This window comes from Dermacentor silvarum, chromosome 7 (genome assembly GCF_013339745.2).
Source record: "Dermacentor silvarum isolate Dsil-2018 chromosome 7, BIME_Dsil_1.4, whole genome shotgun sequence".
In the NCBI taxonomy this organism is placed as follows: Eukaryota; Metazoa; Arthropoda; class Arachnida; order Ixodida; family Ixodidae; genus Dermacentor; species Dermacentor silvarum.
In genome coordinates this window covers 176,446,764-176,471,153 of record NC_051160.1, presented here as the reverse complement: position 1 = coordinate 176,471,153, position 24,390 = coordinate 176,446,764, and the positions used below count along the sequence as shown (strand labels likewise).

The window sequence follows — 24,390 nt, the reverse complement described above, 5'->3', positions numbered from 1 at the left end:
GCCAGTGGTCAGGGAAAGGCGGCCAGCATGCGGATGTGTCAAATGTTTGTTCTGACGCAGGTGCTATCTGCTTACTCGTGCAAGACGTTATCGCTCGCATGGGTGTCGCAAACATCGCCGTCTGGCGTGCCATCCATGCGCTGTTCTGACAATTCTTCCGACAACCAGCGCTGCCCTGCACATCCGCCAGGAGGATCCGTGGTTCAGAAGCCTACAGCATTTGCTTCACAAGGCCCATCACCAGCAACATTAAGCTTCTGCCGCCTTTTGAATCTGCAGCTCTCGACGTGCTTCGCCAGTGGTCGTGGAAAGGCGGTCAGCATGCGGATGTGTCAAATGTTTGTTCTGACGCAGGTGCTATCTGCTTACTCGTGCAAGACGTTATCGCTCGCATGGGTGTCGCAAACATCGCCGTCTGGCCTGCCATGCATGCGCTGTTCTGCCAATTCTTCCGACAACCAGCGCTGCCCTGCACATCCGCCAGGAGGTAGCGTGGTTCCAAAGCCTACAGAATTTGCTTCACAAGGCCCATCACCAGCAACATCAAGCTTCTGCCTCCCTTTGAATCTGCAGCTCTCGACGTGCTTCGCTAGTGGTCAGGGAAAGGCGGCCAGCATGCGGACGGGTCAAATGCTTGTTCTTCTGACGCAGGTTGGTCCCCATCCTTCTTTATAGTGCAAACGCACAAGAGATGTCACTTTGCTGCTTATTCCATGCCCAAGTGTGTTTTTCTGCATTGCCTGTGAATGTGTACATGTACTTAAACTTTTAAGATTAGGTGATGACGTCGAATGAAACCCCGGGGACCAATCTTAACACACCCAGTAGCGACGCATTGTCTTCGTTGAGAAGGCTAACCGAAAAAATGGACAAAAATCATGCTGAGGACATGTCACAGATTAATGAAGTTAATGAAACGCAGAAAAATCTACAGAAAGGATGAAATAATATAAATTTAATGAGGATTTAATGAGGATTAATGAGGAATTATAGGATAATGAGGATTTCTGTCTTGCTTCACGCACATCCCGCCAAAAGCGGCTGGAATTTATAAAAAACAACAACACCGGAGAATCGTATTCAAGTCGCCACAATAGGTTGTCTTTGAAACACAAGTGCTGTAGGTATGTCGCGTGAATTGATAGCATGTGTGATATATTTTTGAACAGTGGTTCACCTGTTACGCAGAGCCATGATGTGTTTGCACCGGCTTCAAAGAACAATCGTTTGTCGTAGCTATCATCTATGCCAAATAGTTCATCTAGTGATGTTGATTTCCTTTTTTCTAATGCTCGCAGTGTTGTTAACAAGCGTGATGACCTCTCTGGTTTAATTGACACGTGTAGTACTGATGTGGTCGTATTTACGGAAACGCGGTTATCATCCAAAGCGCCTGATAGCGAAATATTTGAGTGTAAAAAGGTGTTCCAAGTTTTACCCCTTTGATCGTGGCTCTAGATCAGGACGAGGCGTTCTTACAGCTGTTTCTGATCACATTCCCTCTTATCACGTTCCCACTGAGTCACCTTTAGAAATTGTTTGCGCATACGTGCGCATTAACCACTGCGGTATAACTTTTTAGCGGTTGCTATCGGTCACCTAATGCTAAGCATAATTTTTCGTCTGATTTGCATGATGCTTTGAATGCCATTATCGTTAGGTTACCTAATGTACCCATTTTTATTTTAGGTGATACCATTGATTGGTCCGGTTCGTTTCTTGTTCTCAAAGAGTCTTCAAGTGAAAGTGCCGCCTTCGTGAAGTTATGCTGCGATTTTAACTTCCCTCACTTAGCTACTACTCCAACGAGAACTACTACATCCATCGCTAACTTACTTGATCTTATTCTAACAGCTCCTGATCTCCTGATCTCCTGACGCAGGGGCGAAGCCGGCAGGCAGCACACGGTGCTAAGTGCAACACATGTTTATTCGGTCACACAACTAACGATCTAACAACCCCGGAAGAACAAGGGGCGGTTGCTTATATACATGCTCGAGCCACTATCACACCAAGCATTGACGTCACAAAGCCCAACAGTCCGAGTCCGGGTCACCGCGGATAGCGAAGTGCGTCTGCGTCAGCACCACGATGCACAAACACGATAACACAACACTCCTCTCCCCTCACGAGGTTTTCGTCTCACGGCACGTACCGGTCTGGCGGTCGCCTCAACCGGGTAGAACGTCGAAGCTGCGGTGTTGATTGTCCCGAGGGGTCGCCGTTATGGGGACCACTGTCGAGCGTCGGACCGCTGTCGTGTAGAAGGCCCGGAGAAGGCTGGGTAGAAGGCCCTGCCGATTCAACTGCTGGTGACGTCAAGTTCGATGCTGGTGGGTCCTGATCGTTGAGCCGAGTAGGCGTGCTGGTCGAGGTGGGCTCTCTAGTGTCCCTAGAGAGCGGACCCTTGTTTTCCACTCTCGGCCCGTCCAGTACTGTTCCCGCCGCCTTAAGCCAGCTCCGGTTCTCCTGAAATGTACGCAGTCGCAGGTTATCAGCGTGAACGTATCGGTCCTCGTCTCCGACGCGAACAATGTACGTGCATGCGCTGCACCGCTGAGCAATTGTACCCAACAGCCATTTGTCGTCGTCCGGGCGGAGTCCTTTTACCAAAACCTGATCGCCTTCCCTAAAGTCTCTCCATGGCCCTCGTTTCTGGTCTGCGTGGAGCTTCGCCTGCTCTCCCCTTTCGCGCATGCGTTGTTCCATTTCAGGGTGCAGCAGACTCAGCCTGGTTCTTGGCTGCCACGACAAGAAGATCTGGGCCGGGGTCTCACCAGTGGTGCTGGACGGGGTGTTGCGATAACTGAAGAGAAATTGGTCTATGCGATGTTGTATGGACTTCTTGTCTCCTTTTCTTTCTTCGTCTAGTATCTGTTTAAACAAGTCCTTCTTGACGGTCTGAACGCACCGTTCGGCGCTACCATTCGAAGCTGGGTGATAGGGAGGAGATTTGGAATGACGAATTCCATTCCTGCTCAGGAATGTTCCGAAGTGCTGCGATGTGAATTGGGGCCCGTTGTCGGTCACGATCTCCTCGGGTAGTCCGTAGGCCGCAAAAACACCTCGCAATTTCTCTACCGTCTTTTCGCTTGTTGTTGCTGTCATGACAAACACCTCAACCCACTTCGAATGAGCGTCCATTAAGACCAAAAAGAAATGCTGGTCCCTTTGCGCAAAATCTAGATGAACTCGCTGCCATCTACGCGTTGGCCAGCCCCATGACATTAGTGGTACTCTAGCTGCCGCATTCTGTGACAACTGACAAGTGATGCACTCTTTCACCGCTTGCTCTATGTCTAGCGTTAAGCGAGGCCACCAGACATGACTCCTTGACAGCATTTTCATTCGAGTCATCCCTGGATGACCTTCGTGCAGCATTTCTAGAACCTTGTGTCGCAACGAAGTGGGTATAACCACGCGATTGCCCCATGTTACGCACTCTTGGTCTACCGACAGTTCGTTACGGCGAACGAAGTATGGTGAAAGATCGTCGTCCGACACATGCGCAGGCCACCCGTTCTGCGTAAAAAACAACACTTTGGACAGCAATAGATCTTTACGCGTTTCCGATCTGATTTCCCTTGCAGACAATGGAGCCTCGTCTAGCACCGAAAAGAAATAAAAACCCTCTGACTCCTCTGCTTTGTCTCGGAGCGGTAGCCGTGAAAGGGCATCGGCCTTTTGGATTTCGCTTGCCTTTCGGTAGACCCATCGGTAGTCATACGCTGCAAGGATTAAGGCCCACCGCTGTATCCGTGCTGCTGCCATTGTAGGGATTGGCTTGCCATGCCCGAAAATTCCAACCAGGGGTTGGTGATCTGAATAAACGGAAAATTTTCGACCAAACAAAAATTTGTGGAACTTCTTTAGACCGAAAATCACTGCAAGAGCCTCTTTCTCCAGGTGGGCGTAGCCCTGCTCTGCCTGACTTAGTGTCCTCGATGCGAACGCTATCGGTCTTTCGACCCCCGCGATTTTATGGAATAAGATCGCCCCTAGTCCATATGCCGAGGCGTCGCATACCATACCCAGTTTCTGATCCGGATTGTAGTATGTTAGTACTCTGGGATGCATAAGCCAATCCTTAGATCTCTTAAAGGTATCCGCCACCCTGTCCGTCCATTTCCACTTAACATTTTCGCCCAACAACTCGTACAATGGTTTCAGCTCTGCTGACATGTTCGGAATGAATTTGGCATAAAAATTGAGCATGCCCAAATATGCTCGAAGCTCCTGTTTGTTCTTGGGTGTCGGCGCGTCTTTGATAGCGCGCACCTTATCATCGGATGGCCGAATGCCATTTGCGTCCAGCACGTGACCCAGATACGCCACCGATGTTTGGAAAAACTTGCACTTTTCTTTGCGCAGTTTAATGCCTCGTTCCTTGAACCTTGTCAGCACGCTTTCCACCTTTTTCCAACTCTCCTCAAAACTTTCCCCGGCAATCAACACATCATCCAGGTAGCAGGCGACTCTATCTAGGCCTCCTAGAACATCGTCCATGACTGCCTGAAATATCGAGGGTGCACTGGTTATCCCATACGGTAGGCGCGTAAACTTAAACAGCCCCATGTGCGTATTTATCGTGAGCAAGGACTGCGAGTCAGGGTGCAACTGCAGCTGCTGATACGCGGTTGAAAGGTCCAGCACAGTGAAATATTTGCACCCATGCAAGGCTACAAACAAATCTTCCATGACTGGCAGCGGATAATGATCGGTGCGCAAGCAGGGATTCACCGTCATTCTGTAGTCTCCGCAAATCCTGACCGTTTTGTCTCCTTTTGGAACCACCACCAGCGGCGTGGCCCAGTCGCTTTTTAGGACGGGAACAATCACCCCTGCGTTCTGCCAGGCCCTCAATTGTTGGGAAACGGGATCTCGGAGTGCGAAGGGCACCGGTCGAGGTTTACAAAAGACCGGTGTTGTGCCATCCTTCAGCAACAAGCTTACTTGACAATCCGTTATCTGTCCGAGCTCTGGTTCAAACACTTCCGAGAACCTTTCAAGCAAGCTAGCTACTCGATCGATCGCCACCCTACCCACACTCAACCAATCCAATTTAAGAGATTCCAACCAGTCTCGCCCTAGCAACGCAGTCTCACTCTTTTGCAACGTACGGACAACGATCAGAGGCAGTGTCGCTTTCTGGTTGTTGTGCTCTACCGGCATCATCAGCTTGCCCAGAACCGCTAACGGCGTTCCCCCATAGGCTTTTAGCTTTATGCTACACGGCAACAACGGTCGCCCGGCCCAGTGTCGCTGATAGAGAGTCTCGGGGACGATAGAAACAGACGCGCCCGTATCTATCTGCATCGGCACATTACGACCCCCGACCCGTACGTTTACAGTATAGTTTCGGACACTCTCGTTACACGAAAATACATTCTGCAGCAAAAGATTGTCCTCACCACTACTGTCCTCCGCATAGTGCGCTGTGCTGCCGGACGACCTGTACACTCTTGCTAAGTGGCCCACTCGTTTGCAGGCGCGGCAGCGGTATTTCCTGAACGGGCACCTTTCGTCGGTGTGGGAGGTGGCTCCGCAGCGGTAGCAAGCCCAACCGGTTGTTTCTTTCGCTGCTCTGGTTTCCATGTAGTCTCCCCGCGGCTGTCCCGACCTTGAACTCAGAGTTTGTCGTTGTACGGCGTGGACACCCAGTTCTTGCCCCTCCGGCTGGAATTTCTTCGTCTCGGAACGGGCTAGTTCAATACTTCGAGCTAGTTCGCACGCCTCTGCAAACGTCAGTGTGGCCCTCTTCACAAGCTCTGCTTGCGTTATCTCGTCTTTCAGCCCGGCAACGAAACGGTCCCGCAAAGCTTCACCCAAAAATGCCCCGAAATTGCAGGAGGCAGCCAGACTCTTCAATTCCAACGCAAAGCCCGCCACCGGTTCTGTGTCCTGCTGAATCCGGCGGTTGAATCGGAAACGTTCCGCTATGACCATGGGTTCCGGAGCATAATGCTTCTTGAGGGCTTGAATTAGTTGCGCATATTCTTTCTCCTCGGGCTTCATGGGAGCTAGTAGATTTTTAAGCGTGCGATAGGTTTTCTTCCCAATAGCGGTAATCAACACCGAAACTTTGAGGTCGTCGCTCACCTGGGTCGCCCGAAGGAAGTGCTCGAACCGCTCGATGTACGATTCGAAATCCTCGTCTCCGTCCTCGAGGAAGGGTTCGAACTTGCCAGCCGCTGCCATGTTGAAGTCTTCCGCTCCCAAAAGTGCCTGGCGTCTGTCGGCCGTGCGGATTCACACGGATCCCATCCTCGTCGCCACTATTATATCTTCGCCTACGCAGGGGCGAAGCCGGCAGGCAGCACACGGTGCTAAGTGCAACACATGTTTATTCGGTCACACAACTAACGATCTAACAACCCCGGAAGAACAAGGGGCGGTTGCTTATATACATGCTCGAGCCACTATCACACCAAGCATTGACGTCACAAAGCCCAACAGTCCGAGTCCGGGTCACCGCGGATAGCGAAGTGCGTCTGCGTCAGCACCACGATGCACAAACACGATAACACAACAATTTGTTTGTTACCAGGGCTGACTTTTTCAGCCCGAGCCCGGCCCGGGCCCGTTTTTATGTTGGGCGGCCCGCCCGAGCCCGATCAAAACTTTTATGGCGAGACCCGGGCCCGGCCCGGGCCCGGAAATAATCTACGTTACCCACCCGGTCCGGCCCGCCACTTCTTTACCTTAGGCCCGAGCCCGGCCCGAGCCCAGCTCGAAACTGGACCGAACCCGGCCCGAGACGGAAAAATACATGTTTTTCAGAGTTGAGCCGCCCGAGAATAACTCGCTGCACGTTACATGCACACCACCAGAAAGCCCGAGCCCGGCCCGGGTCCGGGTCAAAAAGCACACGCCGTGCCCGAGCCCGGCCCGAGCCCGTGAAAAAACTGCTCTACCCGGCCCGGCCCGGACCATGGGCCGGGCGCGGGCTTTCGGGTAAGCCCGACCGCGTGCAGTGCTCTAGCTGAGCTCCCCCTGGCCAGTTTCTCAGGACCAATAAAAGTTCTTATCACTGTCACTGTCAGGGCTGAGCGACCACTGTGTTATGAACTTTTCAATTAAAGCAACGCTAAACGTCCCACCAGTGAACCAAAATCCATCAGAGATTATTGGAAAGCCGATTTTTCAGTCATCAACATGGAATTGGCGACCTTCTTGGAAGGCTGGATGGATGCCCAGTTTTTGTGAGCGCAGTGCCTAGGAAAACTGGTCCATGCTCAAAAAAAAAGGTAATTGTCTAGCACGCAAATATGTGCCTCTGCGGGTCATCCATCGCAAGCGAAGGACCCCTTGCCCTTAAAGCGTCCTTAAAGCGTCCTTAAAGCGGCTTCAAAATCAGGAAAAACGTTTTTTCCCAAAAAATAAAGCTCCGGAATGGTCACGGTAACAGGACCGCATATCAACAGATCACCCGCCAATATAAAAATGCAATTAAGGACGCAAAGCACGCTTTCTTTGGCACTACTCTGCCTGCTTTGTTAAGAGACGAGCCCAAAAAGTTCTGGAGTGTTGTTAAGGGTGCACGCGAACGCAGCAGGGCCGTCAACGAAGGCAACGGCTGTACCTTTGAATAAGAGGAGTACCTACACGGAAAAGGGCATTCGCAAAACTGTGCTGATTGCTATCGCGTGCCCCAAGCGAGGTGCTCCTGCGCAGACTGTTCCTCGTTATCTCAAGATGAAAAGGCGGTTCCTAGCCGTGGCTCGTAGAAGCAAGAAAGCTTCGCTTTCAGCACTTTCAATGACTGGAAGCTCCTCCTGCACATCGAAGCCATCGTCCTCGACGAAAGCAGCAGGGCCGTCAACGAAGGCAACGGCCGTAGCTTTGAATAGGACTACTTGCACGGAAAAGGCCATTCGCAAAACTGTGCTCACGGCTATTGCGTGCCCAAAGCGACATTCAGGCGTAGGCGGCATTTGCAGGCAGGGAGGTGCTCCTGCGCGGTCTGTTCCCGTTATCTCAAGACGAAAAGGCGATGGCTACACATCACAGCCATCACCCTCGACGAAAGAAGCAGGGTCGTCAACGAAGGCAACGGCTGTACCTTTGAATAAGAGGAGTACCTACACGGAAAAGGGCATTCGCAAAACTGTGCTGATTGCTATCGCGTGCCCCAAGCGAGGTGCTCCTGCGCAGACTGTTCCTCGTTATCTCAAGATGAAAAGGCGGTTCCTAGCCGTGGCTCGTAGAAGCAAGAAAGCTTCGCTTTCAGCACTTTCAATGACTGGAAGCTCCTCCTGCACATCGAAGCCATCGTCCTCGACGAAAGCAGCAGGGCCGTCAACGAAGGCAACGGCCGTAGCTTTGAATAGGACTACTTGCACGGAAAAGGCCATTCGCAAAACTGTGCTCACGGCTATTGCGTGCCCAAAGCGACATTCAGGCGTAGGCGGCATTTGCAGGCAGGGAGGTGCTCCTGCGCGGTCTGTTCCCGTTATCTCAAGACGAAAAGGCGATGGCTACACATCACAGCCATCACCCTCGACGAAAGAAGCAGGGTCGTCAACGAAGGCAACGGCTGTACCTTTGAATAAGAGGAGTACCTACACGGAAAAGGGCATTCGCAAAACTGTGCTGATTGCTATCGCGTGCCCCAAGCGAGGTGCTCCTGCGCAGACTGTTCCTCGTTATCTCAAGATGAAAAGGCGGTTCCTAGCCGTGGCTCGTAGAAGCAAGAAAGCTTCGCTTTCAGCACTTTCAATGACTGGAAGCTCCTCCTGCGCATCGAAGCCATCGTCCTCGACGAAAGCAGCAGGGCCGTCAACGAAGGCAACGGCCGTAGCTTTGAATAGGACTACTTGCACGGAAAAGGCCATTCGCAAAACTGTGCTCACGGCTATTGCGTGCCCAAAGCGACATTCAGGCGTAGGCGGCATTTGCAGGCAGGGAGGTGCTCCTGCGCGGTCTGTTCCCGTTATCTCAAGACGAAAAGGCGATGGCTACACATCACAGCCATCACCCTCGACGAAAGAAGCAGGGTCGTCAACGAAGGCAACGGCTGTACCTTTGAATAAGAGGAGTACCTACACGGAAAAGGGCATTCGCAAAACTGTGCTGATTGCTATCGCGTGCCCCAAGCGAGGTGCTCCTGCGCAGACTGTTCCTCGTTATCTCAAGATGAAAAGGCGGTTCCTAGCCGTGGCTCGTAGAAGCAAGAAAGCTTCGCTTTCAGCACTTTCAATGACTGGAAGCTCCTCCTGCACATCGAAGCCATCGTCCTCGACGAAAGCAGCAGGGCCGTCAACGAAGGCAACGGCCGTAGCTTTGAATAGGACTACTTGCACGGAAAAGGCCATTCGCAAAACTGTGCTCACGGCTATTGCGTGCCCAAAGCGACATTCAGGCGTAGGCGGCATTTGCAGGCAGGGAGGTGCTCCTGCGCGGTCTGTTCCCGTTATCTCAAGACGAAAAGGCGATGGCTACACATCACAGCCATCACCCTCGACGAAAGAAGCAGGGTCGTCAACGAAGGCAACGGCTGTACCTTTGAATAAGAGGAGTACCTACACGGAAAAGGGCATTCGCAAAACTGTGCTGATTGCTATCGCGTGCCCCAAGCGAGGTGCTCCTGCGCAGACTGTTCCTCGTTATCTCAAGATGAAAAGGCGGTTCCTAGCCGTGGCTCGTAGAAGCAAGAAAGCTTCGCTTTCAGCACTTTCAATGACTGGAAGCTCCTCCTGCACATCGAAGCCATCGTCCTCGACGAAAGCAGCAGGGCCGTCAACGAAGGCAACGGCCGTAGCTTTGAATAGGACTACTTGCACGGAAAAGGCCATTCGCAAAACTGTGCTCACGGCTATTGCGTGCCCAAAGCGACATTCAGGCGTAGGCGGCATTTGCAGGCAGGGAGGTGCTCCTGCGCGGTCTGTTCCCGTTATCTCAAGACGAAAAGGCGATGGCTACACATCACAGCCATCACCCTCGACGAAAGAAGCAGGGTCGTCAACGAAGGCAACGGCCGTAGTTTTGAATAGGACTACCTGCACGGAAAAGGGCATTCGCAAAACTGTGCTGATTGCTATCGCGTGCCCCAAGCGAGGTGCTCCTGCGCAGACTGTTCCTCGTTATCTCAAGATGAAAAGGCGGTTCCTAGCCGTGGCTCGTAGAAGCAAGAAAGCTTCGCTTTCAGCACTTTCGAATGACTGGAAGCTCCTCCTGCGCATCGAAGCCATCGTCCTCGACGAAAGCAGCAGGGCCGTCAACGAAGGCAACGGCCGTAGCTTTGAATAGGACTACTTGCACGGAAAAGGCCATTCGCAAAACTGTGCTCACGGCTATTGCGTGCCCAAAGCGACATTCAGGCGTAGGCGGCATTTGCAGGCAGGGAGGTGCTCCTGCGCGGTCTGTTCCCGTTATCTCAAGACGAAAAGGCGATGGCTACACATCACAGCCATCACCCTCGACGAAAGAAGCAGGGTCGTCAACGAAGGCAACGGCTGTACCTTTGAATAAGAGGAGTACCTACACGGAAAAGGGCATTCGCAAAACTGTGCTGATTGCTATCGCGTGCCCCAAGCGAGGTGCTCCTGCGCAGACTGTTCCTCGTTATCTCAAGATGAAAAGGCGGTTCCTAGCCGTGGCTCGTAGAAGCAAGAAAGCTTCGCTTTCAGCACTTTCAATGACTGGAAGCTCCTCCTGCACATCGAAGCCATCGTCCTCGACGAAAGCAGCAGGGCCGTCAACGAAGGCAACGGCCGTAGCTTTGAATAGGACTACTTGCACGGAAAAGGCCATTCGCAAAACTGTGCTCACGGCTATTGCGTGCCCAAAGCGACATTCAGGCGTAGGCGGCATTTGCAGGCAGGGAGGTGCTCCTGCGCGGTCTGTTCCCGTTATCTCAAGACGAAAAGGCGATGGCTACACATCACAGCCATCACCCTCGACGAAAGAAGCAGGGTCGTCAACGAAGGCAACGGCTGTACCTTTGAATAAGAGGAGTACCTACACGGAAAAGGGCATTCGCAAAACTGTGCTGATTGCTATCGCGTGCCCCAAGCGAGGTGCTCCTGCGCAGACTGTTCCTCGTTATCTCAAGATGAAAAGGCGGTTCCTAGCCGTGGCTCGTAGAAGCAAGAAAGCTTCGCTTTCAGCACTTTCAATGACTGGAAGCTCCTCCTGCACATCGAAGCCATCGTCCTCGACGAAAGCAGCAGGGCCGTCAACGAAGGCAACGGCCGTAGCTTTGAATAGGACTACTTGCACGGAAAAGGCCATTCGCAAAACTGTGCTCACGGCTATTGCGTGCCCAAAGCGACATTCAGGCGTAGGCGGCATTTGCAGGCAGGGAGGTGCTCCTGCGCGGTCTGTTCCCGTTATCTCAAGACGAAAAGGCGATGGCTACACATCACAGCCATCACCCTCGACGAAAGAAGCAGGGTCGTCAACGAAGGCAACGGCTGTACCTTTGAATAAGAGGAGTACCTACACGGAAAAGGGCATTCGCAAAACTGTGCTGATTGCTATCGCGTGCCCCAAGCGAGGTGCTCCTGCGCAGACTGTTCCTCGTTATCTCAAGATGAAAAGGCGGTTCCTAGCCGTGGCTCGTAGAAGCAAGAAAGCTTCGCTTTCAGCACTTTCAATGACTGGAAGCTCCTCCTGCACATCGAAGCCATCGTCCTCGACGAAAGCAGCAGGGCCGTCAACGAAGGCAACGGCCGTAGCTTTGAATAGGACTACTTGCACGGAAAAGGCCATTCGCAAAACTGTGCTCACGGCTATTGCGTGCCCAAAGCGACATTCAGGCGTAGGCGGCATTTGCAGGCAGGGAGGTGCTCCTGCGCGGTCTGTTCCCGTTATCTCAAGACGAAAAGGCGATGGCTACACATCACAGCCATCACCCTCGACGAAAGAAGCAGGGTCGTCAACGAAGGCAACGGCTGTACCTTTGAATAAGAGGAGTACCTACACGGAAAAGGGCATTCGCAAAACTGTGCTGATTGCTATCGCGTGCCCCAAGCGAGGTGCTCCTGCGCAGACTGTTCCTCGTTATCTCAAGATGAAAAGGCGGTTCCTAGCCGTGGCTCGTAGAAGCAAGAAAGCTTCGCTTTCAGCACTTTCAATGACTGGAAGCTCCTCCTGCACATCGAAGCCATCGTCCTCGACGAAAGCAGCAGGGCCGTCAACGAAGGCAACGGCCGTAGCTTTGAATAGGACTACTTGCACGGAAAAGGCCATTCGCAAAACTGTGCTCACGGCTATTGCGTGCCCAAAGCGACATTCAGGCGTAGGCGGCATTTGCAGGCAGGGAGGTGCTCCTGCGCGGTCTGTTCCCGTTATCTCAAGACGAAAAGGCGATGGCTACACATCACAGCCATCACCCTCGACGAAAGAAGCAGGGTCGTCAACGAAGGCAACGGCTGTACCTTTGAATAAGAGGAGTACCTACACGGAAAAGGGCATTCGCAAAACTGTGCTGATTGCTATCGCGTGCCCCAAGCGAGGTGCTCCTGCGCAGACTGTTCCTCGTTATCTCAAGATGAAAAGGCGGTTCCTAGCCGTGGCTCGTAGAAGCAAGAAAGCTTCGCTTTCAGCACTTTCAATGACTGGAAGCTCCTCCTGCGCATCGAAGCCATCGTCCTCGACGAAAGCAGCAGGGCCGTCAACGAAGGCAACGGCCGTAACTTTGAATAGGACTACTTGCACGGAAAAGGCCATTCGCAAAACTGTGCTCACGGCTATTGCGTGCCCAAAGCGACATTCAGGCGTAGGCGGCATTTGCAGGCAGGGAGGTGCTCCTGCGCGGTCTGTTCCCGTTATCTCAAGACGAAGAGGCGATGGCTACACATCACAGCCATCACCCTCGACGAAAGAAGCAGGGTCGTCAACGAAGGCAACGGCTGTACCTTTGAATAAGAGGAGTACCTACACGGAAAAGGGCATTCGCAAAACTGTGCTGATTGCTATCGCGTGCCCCAAGCGAGGTGCTCCTGCGCAGACTGTTCCTCGTTATCTCAAGATGAAAAGGCGGTTCCTAGCCGTGGCTCGTAGAAGCAAGAAAGCTTCGCTTTCAGCACTTTCAATGACTGGAAGCTCCTCCTGCACATCGAAGCCATCGTCCTCGACGAAAGCAGCAGGGCCGTCAACGAAGGCAACGGCCGTAGCTTTGAATAGGACTACTTGCACGGAAAAGGCCATTCGCAAAACTGTGCTCACGGCTATTGCGTGCCCAAAGCGACATTCAGGCGTAGGCGGCATTTGCAGGCAGGGAGGTGCTCCTGCGCGGTCTGTTCCCGTTATCTCAAGACGAAAAGGCGATGGCTACACATCACAGCCATCACCCTCGACGAAAGAAGCAGGGTCGTCAACGAAGGCAACGGCTGTACCTTTGAATAAGAGGAGTACCTACACGGAAAAGGGCATTCGCAAAACTGTGCTGATTGCTATCGCGTGCCCCAAGCGAGGTGCTCCTGCGCAGACTGTTCCTCGTTATCTCAAGATGAAAAGGCGGTTCCTAGCCGTGGCTCGTAGAAGCAAGAAAGCTTCGCTTTCAGCACTTTCAATGACTGGAAGCTCCTCCTGCGCATCGAAGCCATCGTCCTCGACGAAAGCAGCAGGGCCGTCAACGAAGGCAACGGCCGTAGCTTTGAATAGGACTACTTGCACGGAAAAGGCCATTCGCAAAACTGTGCTCACGGCTATTGCGTGCCCAAAGCGACATTCAGGCGTAGGCGGCATTTGCAGGCAGGGAGGTGCTCCTGCGCGGTCTGTTCCCGTTATCTCAAGACGAAAAGGCGATGGCTACACATCACAGCCATCACCCTCGACGAAAGAAGCAGGGTCGTCAACGAAGGCAACGGCTGTACCTTTGAATAAGAGGAGTACCTACACGGAAAAGGGCATTCGCAAAACTGTGCTGATTGCTATCGCGTGCCCCAAGCGAGGTGCTCCTGCGCAGACTGTTCCTCGTTATCTCAAGATGAAAAGGCGGTTCCTAGCCGTGGCTCGTAGAAGCAAGAAAGCTTCGCTTTCAGCACTTTCAATGACTGGAAGCTCCTCCTGCACATCGAAGCCATCGTCCTCGACGAAAGCAGCAGGGCCGTCAACGAAGGCAACGGCCGTAGCTTTGAATAGGACTACTTGCACGGAAAAGGCCATTCGCAAAACTGTGCTCACGGCTATTGCGTGCCCAAAGCGACATTCAGGCGTAGGCGGCATTTGCAGGCAGGGAGGTGCTCCTGCGCGGTCTGTTCCCGTTATCTCAAGACGAAAAGGCGATGGCTACACATCACAGCCATCACCCTCGACGAAAGAAGCAGGGTCGTCAACGAAGGCAACGGCTGTACCTTTGAATAAGAGGAGTACCTACACGGAAAAGGGCATTCGCAAAACTGTGCTGATTGCTATCGCGTGCCCCAAGCGAGGTGCTCCTGCGCAGACTGTTCCTCGTTATCTCAAGATGAAAAGGCGGTTCCTAGCCGTGGCTCGTAGAAGCAAGAAAGCTTCGCTTTCAGCACTTTCAATGACTGGAAGCTCCTCCTGCACATCGAAGCCATCGTCCTCGACGAAAGCAGCAGGGCCGTCAACGAAGGCAACGGCCGTAGCTTTGAATAGGACTACTTGCACGGAAAAGGCCATTCGCAAAACTGTGCTCACGGCTATTGCGTGCCCAAAGCGACATTCAGGCGTAGGCGGCATTTGCAGGCAGGGAGGTGCTCCTGCGCGGTCTGTTCCCGTTATCTCAAGACGAAAAGGCGATGGCTACACATCACAGCCATCACCCTCGACGAAAGAAGCAGGGTCGTCAACGAAGGCAACGGCTGTACCTTTGAATAAGAGGAGTACCTACACGGAAAAGGGCATTCGCAAAACTGTGCTGATTGCTATCGCGTGCCCCAAGCGAGGTGCTCCTGCGCAGACTGTTCCTCGTTATCTCAAGATGAAAAGGCGGTTCCTAGCCGTGGCTCGTAGAAGCAAGAAAGCTTCGCTTTCAGCACTTTCAATGACTGGAAGCTCCTCCTGCGCATCGAAGCCATCGTCCTCGACGAAAGCAGCAGGGCCGTCAACGAAGGCAACGGCCGTAGCTTTGAATAGGACTACTTGCACGGAAAAGGCCATTCGCAAAACTGTGCTCACGGCTATTGCGTGCCCAAAGCGACATTCAGGCGTAGGCGGCATTTGCAGGCAGGGAGGTGCTCCTGCGCGGTCTGTTCCCGTTATCTCAAGACGAAAAGGCGATGGCTACACATCACAGCCATCACCCTCGACGAAAGAAGCAGGGTCGTCAACGAAGGCAACGGCTGTACCTTTGAATAAGAGGAGTACCTACACGGAAAAGGGCATTCGCAAAACTGTGCTGATTGCTATCGCGTGCCCCAAGCGAGGTGCTCCTGCGCAGACTGTTCCTCGTTATCTCAAGATGAAAAGGCGGTTCCTAGCCGTGGCTCGTAGAAGCAAGAAAGCTTCGCTTTCAGCACTTTCAATGACTGGAAGCTCCTCCTGCACATCGAAGCCATCGTCCTCGACGAAAGCAGCAGGGCCGTCAACGAAGGCAACGGCCGTAGCTTTGAATAGGACTACTTGCACGGAAAAGGCCATTCGCAAAACTGTGCTCACGGCTATTGCGTGCCCAAAGCGACATTCAGGCGTAGGCGGCATTTGCAGGCAGGGAGGTGCTCCTGCGCGGTCTGTTCCCGTTATCTCAAGACGAAAAGGCGATGGCTACACATCACAGCCATCACCCTCGACGAAAGAAGCAGGGTCGTCAACGAAGGCAACGGCCGTAGTTTTGAATAGGACTACCTGCACGGAAAAGGGCATTCGCATGACTTTGCCCTTGTAATGGCGTGCTCCAAGTGACATTGCAACGTGGGCAGCATTGCCCACGTTGGAGCACGCAGGAGCACGGGGGTGCTCCTGCGCAGACTGTTCCTCGTCATCTCCAGCGGTTCGATCGCAACAATATAATGCATTCTCTTTATCTACATCAAATTATTGCCACCTTGTATGGGGCACTACATCACTAGATTGCATTAGAAAAACTTCATGTATGTCAAAAGCACGCATTGCGTGGCATTGCGAATGCTTAATACGCTGCCCATAAATCACCCTATTTATATATATTAAATACACTAAAGGTTAAATCTATATACGCGTTCCGTCTGTGCTGTGCATACCGTTTGGCCATAAAACTAATAAGATAGATTACATCAACTTGGGACCTTGGCTCCAGCCCATTTGCCGCACGACTGGCCGCTCGAGGCACTTTGCGTGTATTCGCGGGCATCTTTCACGCTCGGAAAAAAACTTTTATGTTGCACGCATCGAGCAACAGAAAGCTGAATCGGGAGTTTTTCATAGTGCTCTACAATTTTCTCATTGACACTTTTCATCTAATTTTAATAATTGAGAAGCTGATAATTATGACTAATTATCTAATTAGGCGGAATGCAAACAATAATGTGAGTATCTCTAAGCGACCGCGAACAGCATTACCTTGGTTCTGTTGAGCTAGGTGGCATTTGCATATCTTTTAAAGTTTGGCTAAAGTTACGGGGGACACCCTGTATATATATATATATATATATATATATATATATATACCGATGGTTCGACCTCACCTACCAGGTCAACTGCCGCATTCGTTGTTCCAGCCAAGCAAGTTGCAGTTAAATTCAAATGTGTGCATGTAATCTGTGAGAATGGCTGGCAATGCTAAGGAATTTATGAAGGCTCTTGAATATTTCAAACGGGAAATGAGATTGGAGTTGCGTAGTGTGAAGGACAGTGTTAAATTTTTTAGTGACACGTGTGACGAAACAAAGGCAATTGGCGCTGATGTGAAGGCACTTCGACAAGAAATTGGCGAACTGATTAAGATTAATGAAACCCTGCAAAATGAAAACAAGCGGTTAACGCGGCGAGTTGAAGAGCTGGAGCAGTATACCAGGCTAAATAACTTGGAAATAAAAGGCATCAAGTCAAACGAGGATCCTGCTGACATTGTCAAAAAAATCGGTGACGTTCTTAAAAAACCAGTTGCTAGTCATGACATTGACACGAGTCAACGGATCCCAACACGCAAGCCAGGCGAGACCAATATCTTGGTTCGCTTTGTTTGGAGAGATAAGCGGCATGCATTTCTTGCTAAGGCCTTCAAAAGCTAACAAATGACCAGCTCGGCTTATCTGGGACCGACAGCGTTTATGTGAATGAACATCTTACGCAGACTAACAAACAGCTGCTTGGTGCCGCTATTGCCCGCAAGAAAGAAGTGGCATGGAAGTTTGTCTGGACGAGCGGGGGCAAGGTTTTCGCGCGGAAAGATGAACGCATGGACGCTGTTAGGATTCAGGACCTAGCTGATCTTACGAAGATGACTAGACAATAACATTATTCCGCAGCATGCTCATCATTCCTGACTTATCACGATGCTTTTTCCACCAGCCTGTACTAGACACAAAACTGATCATTTTAATTCTAGCTTTAAAAGTGCCTGCAAAATATATTTCTCGGCTTTTCATTTAAATATCCGTATCATGAAAAATAAGCGCGACGATCTTGATTTTTTTCTTGGGTCGCTGTCGGTGGAGTTTGATGTTATGCTTTTTTCTGAAACATGGTTTGGCACTGATGGAGACGTGTGTTGCTTCGATGATTATACTTACAATGGTTTATCAAGGCCCCATGGAAGAGGTGGTGGCCTTGCTGTATATGTTAAAAATGTCATTCGCACTCTGTTGTTAGCGATGTTACAGTCACAAATCCGAACGTTGAGTGCTTAACTATATCCTTACGGAATATAATTGTTGTGGCTATGTACAGACCCCCTCAGGGTAACAAATCACAATTCTTTGAGTTCTTGGAAAGCCTTCTCACTTTCCTTGACTCTACTAAACTACCTTTCATTGTAATGGGTGATTTAAACATAGACCTATTATCAGATGATTCTCATTCAAGGGAATTGCAGAGCCTCATTTCTTCTTACGCCTGTATAAACTATATTACTTTGCCTACTCGAATAACTTGCAACACAGCTACTTTGTTAGATATCTGTATCTCAAATGTTCAGCTTCCACACACTGAATCCGGACTATTATCCTTAGATATTAGTGACCATTTGGCGATATTTTGTTTTATACCTCTCAGATTAAGCCGAGTAACAAATACCGTTACGCATATGACCAGAGATTTTAATGATGTTGCTCTCAACGAGTTTCGTAATCTAATCGAAGATACCAATTGGGAATCTATATACGAGATATCTGAAGTTAATACAGCATATTATGAATTTATTGATATCTTCTTAACCCAATATAACGCAGCTTTCCCACAAATAGAGAGAAAAATTAATGTCAAGAAGTTTAAGAAGCCTTGGATGAACAAATCACTTTATGCAAGGATAAGAATGAAAAATAAAATGTATCATGAGTTTCTCCATAGCAAAGATCTAGCTCTGCTTTCTCAATTTAAACAATTTAGAAATAAACTGAACAAAGGCTTAAGAAGTGCTAAATCTAATTATTACATAAGCCATTTTTCTCGAATTCAGAATGATAGTCGTAAAGTTTGGCGAGAGGTTAATAACTTGAAAAACTAAACTAAATGCACACAACTTAGTGAAATAACCACAGCTAATGGTAAATTAACTGGCCTTGAGCTATCAAACGCCCTGAATGACTATTTCATTAAGGTCGGTTCACAAAATATTGTTACGCAAACTTCGGTTGATAGTTTTATGAGCCTCACCACTCCATTACTGAATTCTATAGCACTCGCACCAACAACCCCTCAAGAAGTAGCTACATTTATCTTTTCTTTAAAGAACGATGTATCTGCTGGATATGACGACATAAAAGTAATTCCCTTCAAGTATGTATGCACCGCTATATGCGATGTCTTGTCATACATTATAAACCTTATGTTGTCAACAGGTGTCTTTCCGGACAAATTAAAACTGGCTCGAGTGGTGCCAATATATAAAGGTAGCGACATAAATAAACTGTCTAATTACCGACCTATTTCGGTATTACCTGTTCTATCGAAAATTTTTGAAAGCGTTATTAATTTTAGGATTGTACATTTTCTGCATAAATACAATGTCATTGCTGATTCACAGTATGGGTTTATAAAAAATAGGTCCACGGAACAAGCGCTGTTAGTTGTTAAAGGCAAAATAATAGATAATATTGAATGTAAAAAATATACGCTTGGCCTATTTTTAGATTTCCGCAAGGCCTTTGATTGCGTACATCATGACACTCTCCTTAAGAAGCTTTGTGACTACGGGGTTCGCGGTATTGCACTGAACCTGTTGAGAAGTTATCTGAGTAATAGGTCCCAATACGTACGAACAAATAACATCTCCTCTTATACACAAACAATAATGCATGCTGTCCCGCAGGGATCAATACTGCGGCCTTTATTATTTATTACATATATTAATGATCTAGCCGATATACACAATTCTCCAGATCTGGTAATGTACGCTGACGACACAAATCTTTTCTTTTCTTCCCGCTCATTAACTGCCCTCCAAAGTATGGTTAACACTTATTTACTGAAGCTTCGTGATTGGTTATACGCAAATAAGCTTAGTTTAAATATAAATAAAACAAATTACATTCTCTTCAAGCCGATCAATACCGTGGAACGTTATTCTATACAGATTTATTATGATAACACAAAAATTAGCCAGGTTTCTTCTCAAAAATTTCTCGGCGTGTGGTTTAATGAAAATCTTTCTTGGTCTGTACATATCTCAAAACTTGCTTCCGAACTGAGTAAAATTGTTGGTCTGCTTTTTAGGATTTCTAAACTCTTGCCTGTTTGGTTAAAGGTGTCAATGTATAACGCACTGTTCTTTTCAAAACTATCATATTGTAATCTTGTATGGGGTACGACTACGTCTTCAAACTACCATAAACTACTACTGCTACAAAAAAGAGCTTTGCGGGCTGTTGAGGGCTATTACGAACAAACAACCCTTGTTTGTTAAACATCGCATACTACAAGCTGACCAAGTCTATTATCTACGGCTGTTGCAATACATTCATCGAAACCGCTTGTACTCTGTTACTGACAGGATCATAAATTACAACTTTCGTAAGGTAAAATTACGAGTTCCGCGAACACGCACGAATTATGGTAGACAAAAGCTAAATTTTCAAGTACCCACAGCCCTCAACAAGTTTCCCTTTACTGATGATTTCTTTTTATCTGAAAATGTGTTTAAGAAAAACACGAAACGGACGTTTGATTGAAGGCCAAATTCAAATGTAAGAAAAAAATGTAATCCACCGTTTTCTTATATGTACGTTTTTTTCTATCTTTGTTGCGGACAAGTACTGCAGTCGCATATTTCTTGTCTTAATTCACCAGTCATGTATGCATTGTGTTTGTACGTGTATGACTTTGTATGCTTGAGTATTACCTTGCACATGATTATCTTTTTCCTTAATTAGGTTTCACTGTGCGCATTGTAGCATTGTTTTTGACATATTTGTGGCACCTTATATTGTCACGTAGTAGTGACGGTAAAGAAAACAGTCGCAAAACTGTGTATGACGAAACTGGTTGTTTATTGGGCGAACCTGTGCCCACAAAAGCAAGCTACACTCAAAGTACAACGATAGCGGCGAACACAGTCGGCGATCGTCGAAAATCTCATCAGCGGCGAAACGCGTCGGCTTTTATACCTGAGTCATCGAAGGTTCCAGATTAATCCCTGATGCCCGCGTGTCTTCCAGAAAGTTCTAGACAATTCGCGTCGGTCATACAATCAGATAACATAAGCGGTGAAAACAGGCAACGGAAAGAAGCATCGATAACGTTCTAGAAACTTCCGATACAGGCGCGTCCTGCGCCGAGCGATAACGTTTAACATTTGTTAGCCGGTGGAAAGCGGCCACCGGTGAAAGATAAACATGTATACGTGTCAATATGTACATTTTCTCTTTTTTTTACTGCGAACTGTATGGGTACCGGGGCCTCGTCAGGCCTTACCGCCTTTTGTCCCGGTCCCCTCTTTTCTTTGAAAAGAAGAATAAACTTCACTTCACTTCACAAATTATCACATATGACTACATCTACGTCGCCAGAACTTGCAGCCCTCCATGCAGCTGTGACCTATGTCACCGAAGAGTCGGCACAGAAATAGGTCATATTCTGTGACTCTAAGGCAGCCCTTCACAGTATCAAGTCAGCCTTACATCACAGAACTTACGAGCAGATGATATCCGACATCAGGGAAGTACATCACCATGCTCTGGAAACAGGGCACAGCATAGTCTCCCAGTGGATTCCTGCTCACTGTGGCATCATCGGCAACGACATGCTGACAGGGCTCCCGATCTGCCCACGAAGACACCCAGACGCGTACAATACCTTTGGCGAGGACGGACACTGCCAGGGAACTTCGTCTGCTTGCGCGCAAAAAGTCACAAGCTTTATGGAGTTCATGTGCCTTCAATTGCCGATTGTACAAGTTGGACCCCTTGCTACGTCTACAATTGCCATCTAGCCTTTCCCGCGGTGAAACAACCTTGCTGTGCCGCTTGTGGCTGGGAGTGGCGTTCACGAACGCTTACTCATACCGAATGGGAATGGCCGAGAACCCGATGTACGACTCCTGTATGTGCGAGGAAACCATTGAGCACCTATTGTGCACCTGTTCTCGATATGACGTACAACGCCTCTCTCTCAGGACAACTTTAAACCGACTGGACTCGAGACAGTTCTCTGAGTCAGATACTCGAACCGTGGCTGCACCCGTCACTGGCACCAAAAGCGATATTTGAAGTGCACCGGTTTAGGAGACCGCCTATAGTGTCCCTGTACATCGTCCCACGTGTACTCAGTACTCATTCTCTCCCTAGTTTACTCTTTCTATTCCCCCTTTCCCTTACCCCTAGTGCAATGTAGCAAACCGGATGCTTTTCTGGTTGACCTCCCTGCCTTTCCTCTCCTTGCTCTATCTCTCTCTCCGGCAGATCCACGCCCTGTGGGAATCGATGTTATGCGAAGCAGTGTGCGGGTAGCCTAGCAAGTTAACAAAACGACCGTGAGAGCACCAAGACGTAGGCGGCTTCTTCATGACCTACATGACACGCATGTAGGTCATGCGTGTCATGTAGATCACGAATTAATCGTGCAATAATCTTTTTTTTGCTGAGTCATTTTCATTTTTCCTGATTCATGCTCATGATTATGATTTCTAGTATCCTCCTTTAGTGTTTCCTCCACTTAGTACCTACGTCAGAACCCATTTAGTGGTTTTTGAGTGTTAATGCTTTTTGGCTGGGTCATTGCCATTTTTGGCGGCTGTTTTATGACCTTCATGACACGCATTTCACGACATTCATGTAATGACGTATCATTGTGTTCGTTATACACTGTTGTCATACTATGCCAATTTTGTACCTACCAAGTTAACGAAACGATCATGAGAGCACCAATACGCAGGCAGCTGTTTCATGACCTACATAACACACATGTCATAATATTCATGTCATGACCTATCCTTCATGACATCCGCGTCATGAGTCCTCGGGAGTCCCTTTAGCAACGCCTAGGAGACCTTAAGGCGAAAGCCTTAGCCATGCTCATGACTATGACCAACTATTGACCTTTAGCCTCTTCCTTCACTTAGTATTTAATATACTGCGCTCGTGGTGTCGTGAGTGTTTCTTTCGTGTGTCCTCGTTTTTTCGCGCAGTTGTATAAACGTCTAAAAGCTATGAACCAACTAGCCTGCCAGAACGTCCTACATTCGCTTAGTACCACATCTGAGCCCATTTGAGCGGTTCTTGAGTGTTATTCTTTTTTTTGTGGAGTAATTGTCATTTTTGCTGAGTCATGCTCATGATTATGATTTCTACCATTATCCTTTAGTGTTTCCTTAACTTAGTACCCACGTCAGAACCAATTTCAGTGGTTTTTAAGTGTTAATCCTTTTTCGCTGAGTCATTGTCATTCTTGCTGAGTCATGCTCATGACAATGACTTCTGCCATTATCCTTTAGTGTTTCCTTTAATTAGTACCCACGTCAAAACCCATTTGAGTGGTTCTTGAGTATTAATATTTTTTTTGCTAACTCATTGTCATTTCTCTTGACGCATGCTCATGATTATGATTTCTAGTATCATCCTTTAGTGTTTCCTCCACTTAATATCTACGTCAGAACCCATTTAGTGGTTTTTGAGTGTTATTGCTTTTTGGCTGGATCATTGTCATTTTAGGCGGCTGTCTTATGACCTACATGACACGCATGTCATGACGCATCATTTATGTTCGTCATACACTGTTGTTATACTATGGCAATATTGGTACCTACCAAGTTAACGACACGATCATGAGAGCACCAAAACGTAGGCAGCTGTTTCATGACCTACATAATACACACGTCATGATATTCATGTGATGACCTATCATTCATGTTCATCATACACGCTTGTCAGAGTATGCCAATTTTGGTGAATACCAAGTTAACTATACGACCATGAGACCACCAAAACTAGATAGATATCTAGATAGACAGATACTGTCAGAGCTGCAAATGATCGCCAAGAAATGCTTCGCATTCAATATGCCAAACTTGGCATAAGCGCTGAGAGTGCATCCATGCGCACGTTTTACACGTTTTCTTTTTTTGTCCGAGCATGATGCGATTGAGTACTGATAGTCGGTAAATCGTGAATGTTGTCTGTTTTTTGGCGCTCCATCTCTTTTGTAGCATGTGCCCTATAGTTAGTTCTCGTTCTTTCCTCAAGTTTTCCGTTCTATATCTTTTTCCCTTTGTCTTTTCTTCTTTTTTCGGGGTTTTTACGTGCCAAAACTAGTTCTGATTATGAGGCACGCCGTAGTGGAGGGCTCCCGATAAATTTGTGACCACCTGGGGTTCTTTAACGTGCACTCCAACGCAAGCACATGACCGTTTTTGCATTTCGCCTCCATCGAAATGCGGCCGCCGGGGCCGGGATTCGATCCCGCGACCTCGTGCTCAGCAGCGCAACGCAACGCCTTAGCTGACTGAGCCACCCCGGCGGGTCTTTTCCCCTTTGTCCAATGTGAGGTTACTTTCCGTTGTACACTTGAAATTATTTAAATATTTATTTTGTATTTATTATATTTAGCGCATGTCTCTGTATTTCTCGATACACGCTGTGAAAGGCGTTTTTTTGTCTTCTTGTTGATTAATATTTTTTAAGGGTGTCTTATCTCTTAAGATTATTTTTCTCCCTTTGTAACGTCTTTATTGCGCATGTATGTCAGGCCTTTGTATCGCGTGTTTTTTTCTTTTTTTTTTCTGTGCTTTGCACTGTTTTTCGCGGTGATGCATCCCAATTGATATATTGTTCTATTTTATTAGGTGTGTGCAGAATTTACGCTATGTTCTTACTTGCTGCGCATATATTATTTAGATATGTACCGCGGCTC

At 48.7% G+C, this 24,390-nt stretch overlaps 1 protein-coding gene across 1 annotated transcript; it reads right to left on the bottom strand.

The window, feature by feature from the left end:
* Window positions 1-1,978: 1,978 nt before the first annotated feature.
* On the bottom strand, window positions 1,979-6,372 carry LOC119459360 (uncharacterized). The gene is made up of 2 exons (XM_049671390.1): window positions 6,100-6,372; window positions 1,979-2,469 (listed from the first exon to the last, which is right to left on the bottom strand). Exons 1-2 carry the CDS (start codon window positions 6,196-6,198, stop codon window positions 2,143-2,145), a joined length of 426 nt encoding a protein of 141 aa, XP_049527347.1. The 5' UTR covers window positions 6,199-6,372; the 3' UTR covers window positions 1,979-2,142.
* Between the last annotated feature and the right edge of the window lie 18,018 nt (window positions 6,373-24,390).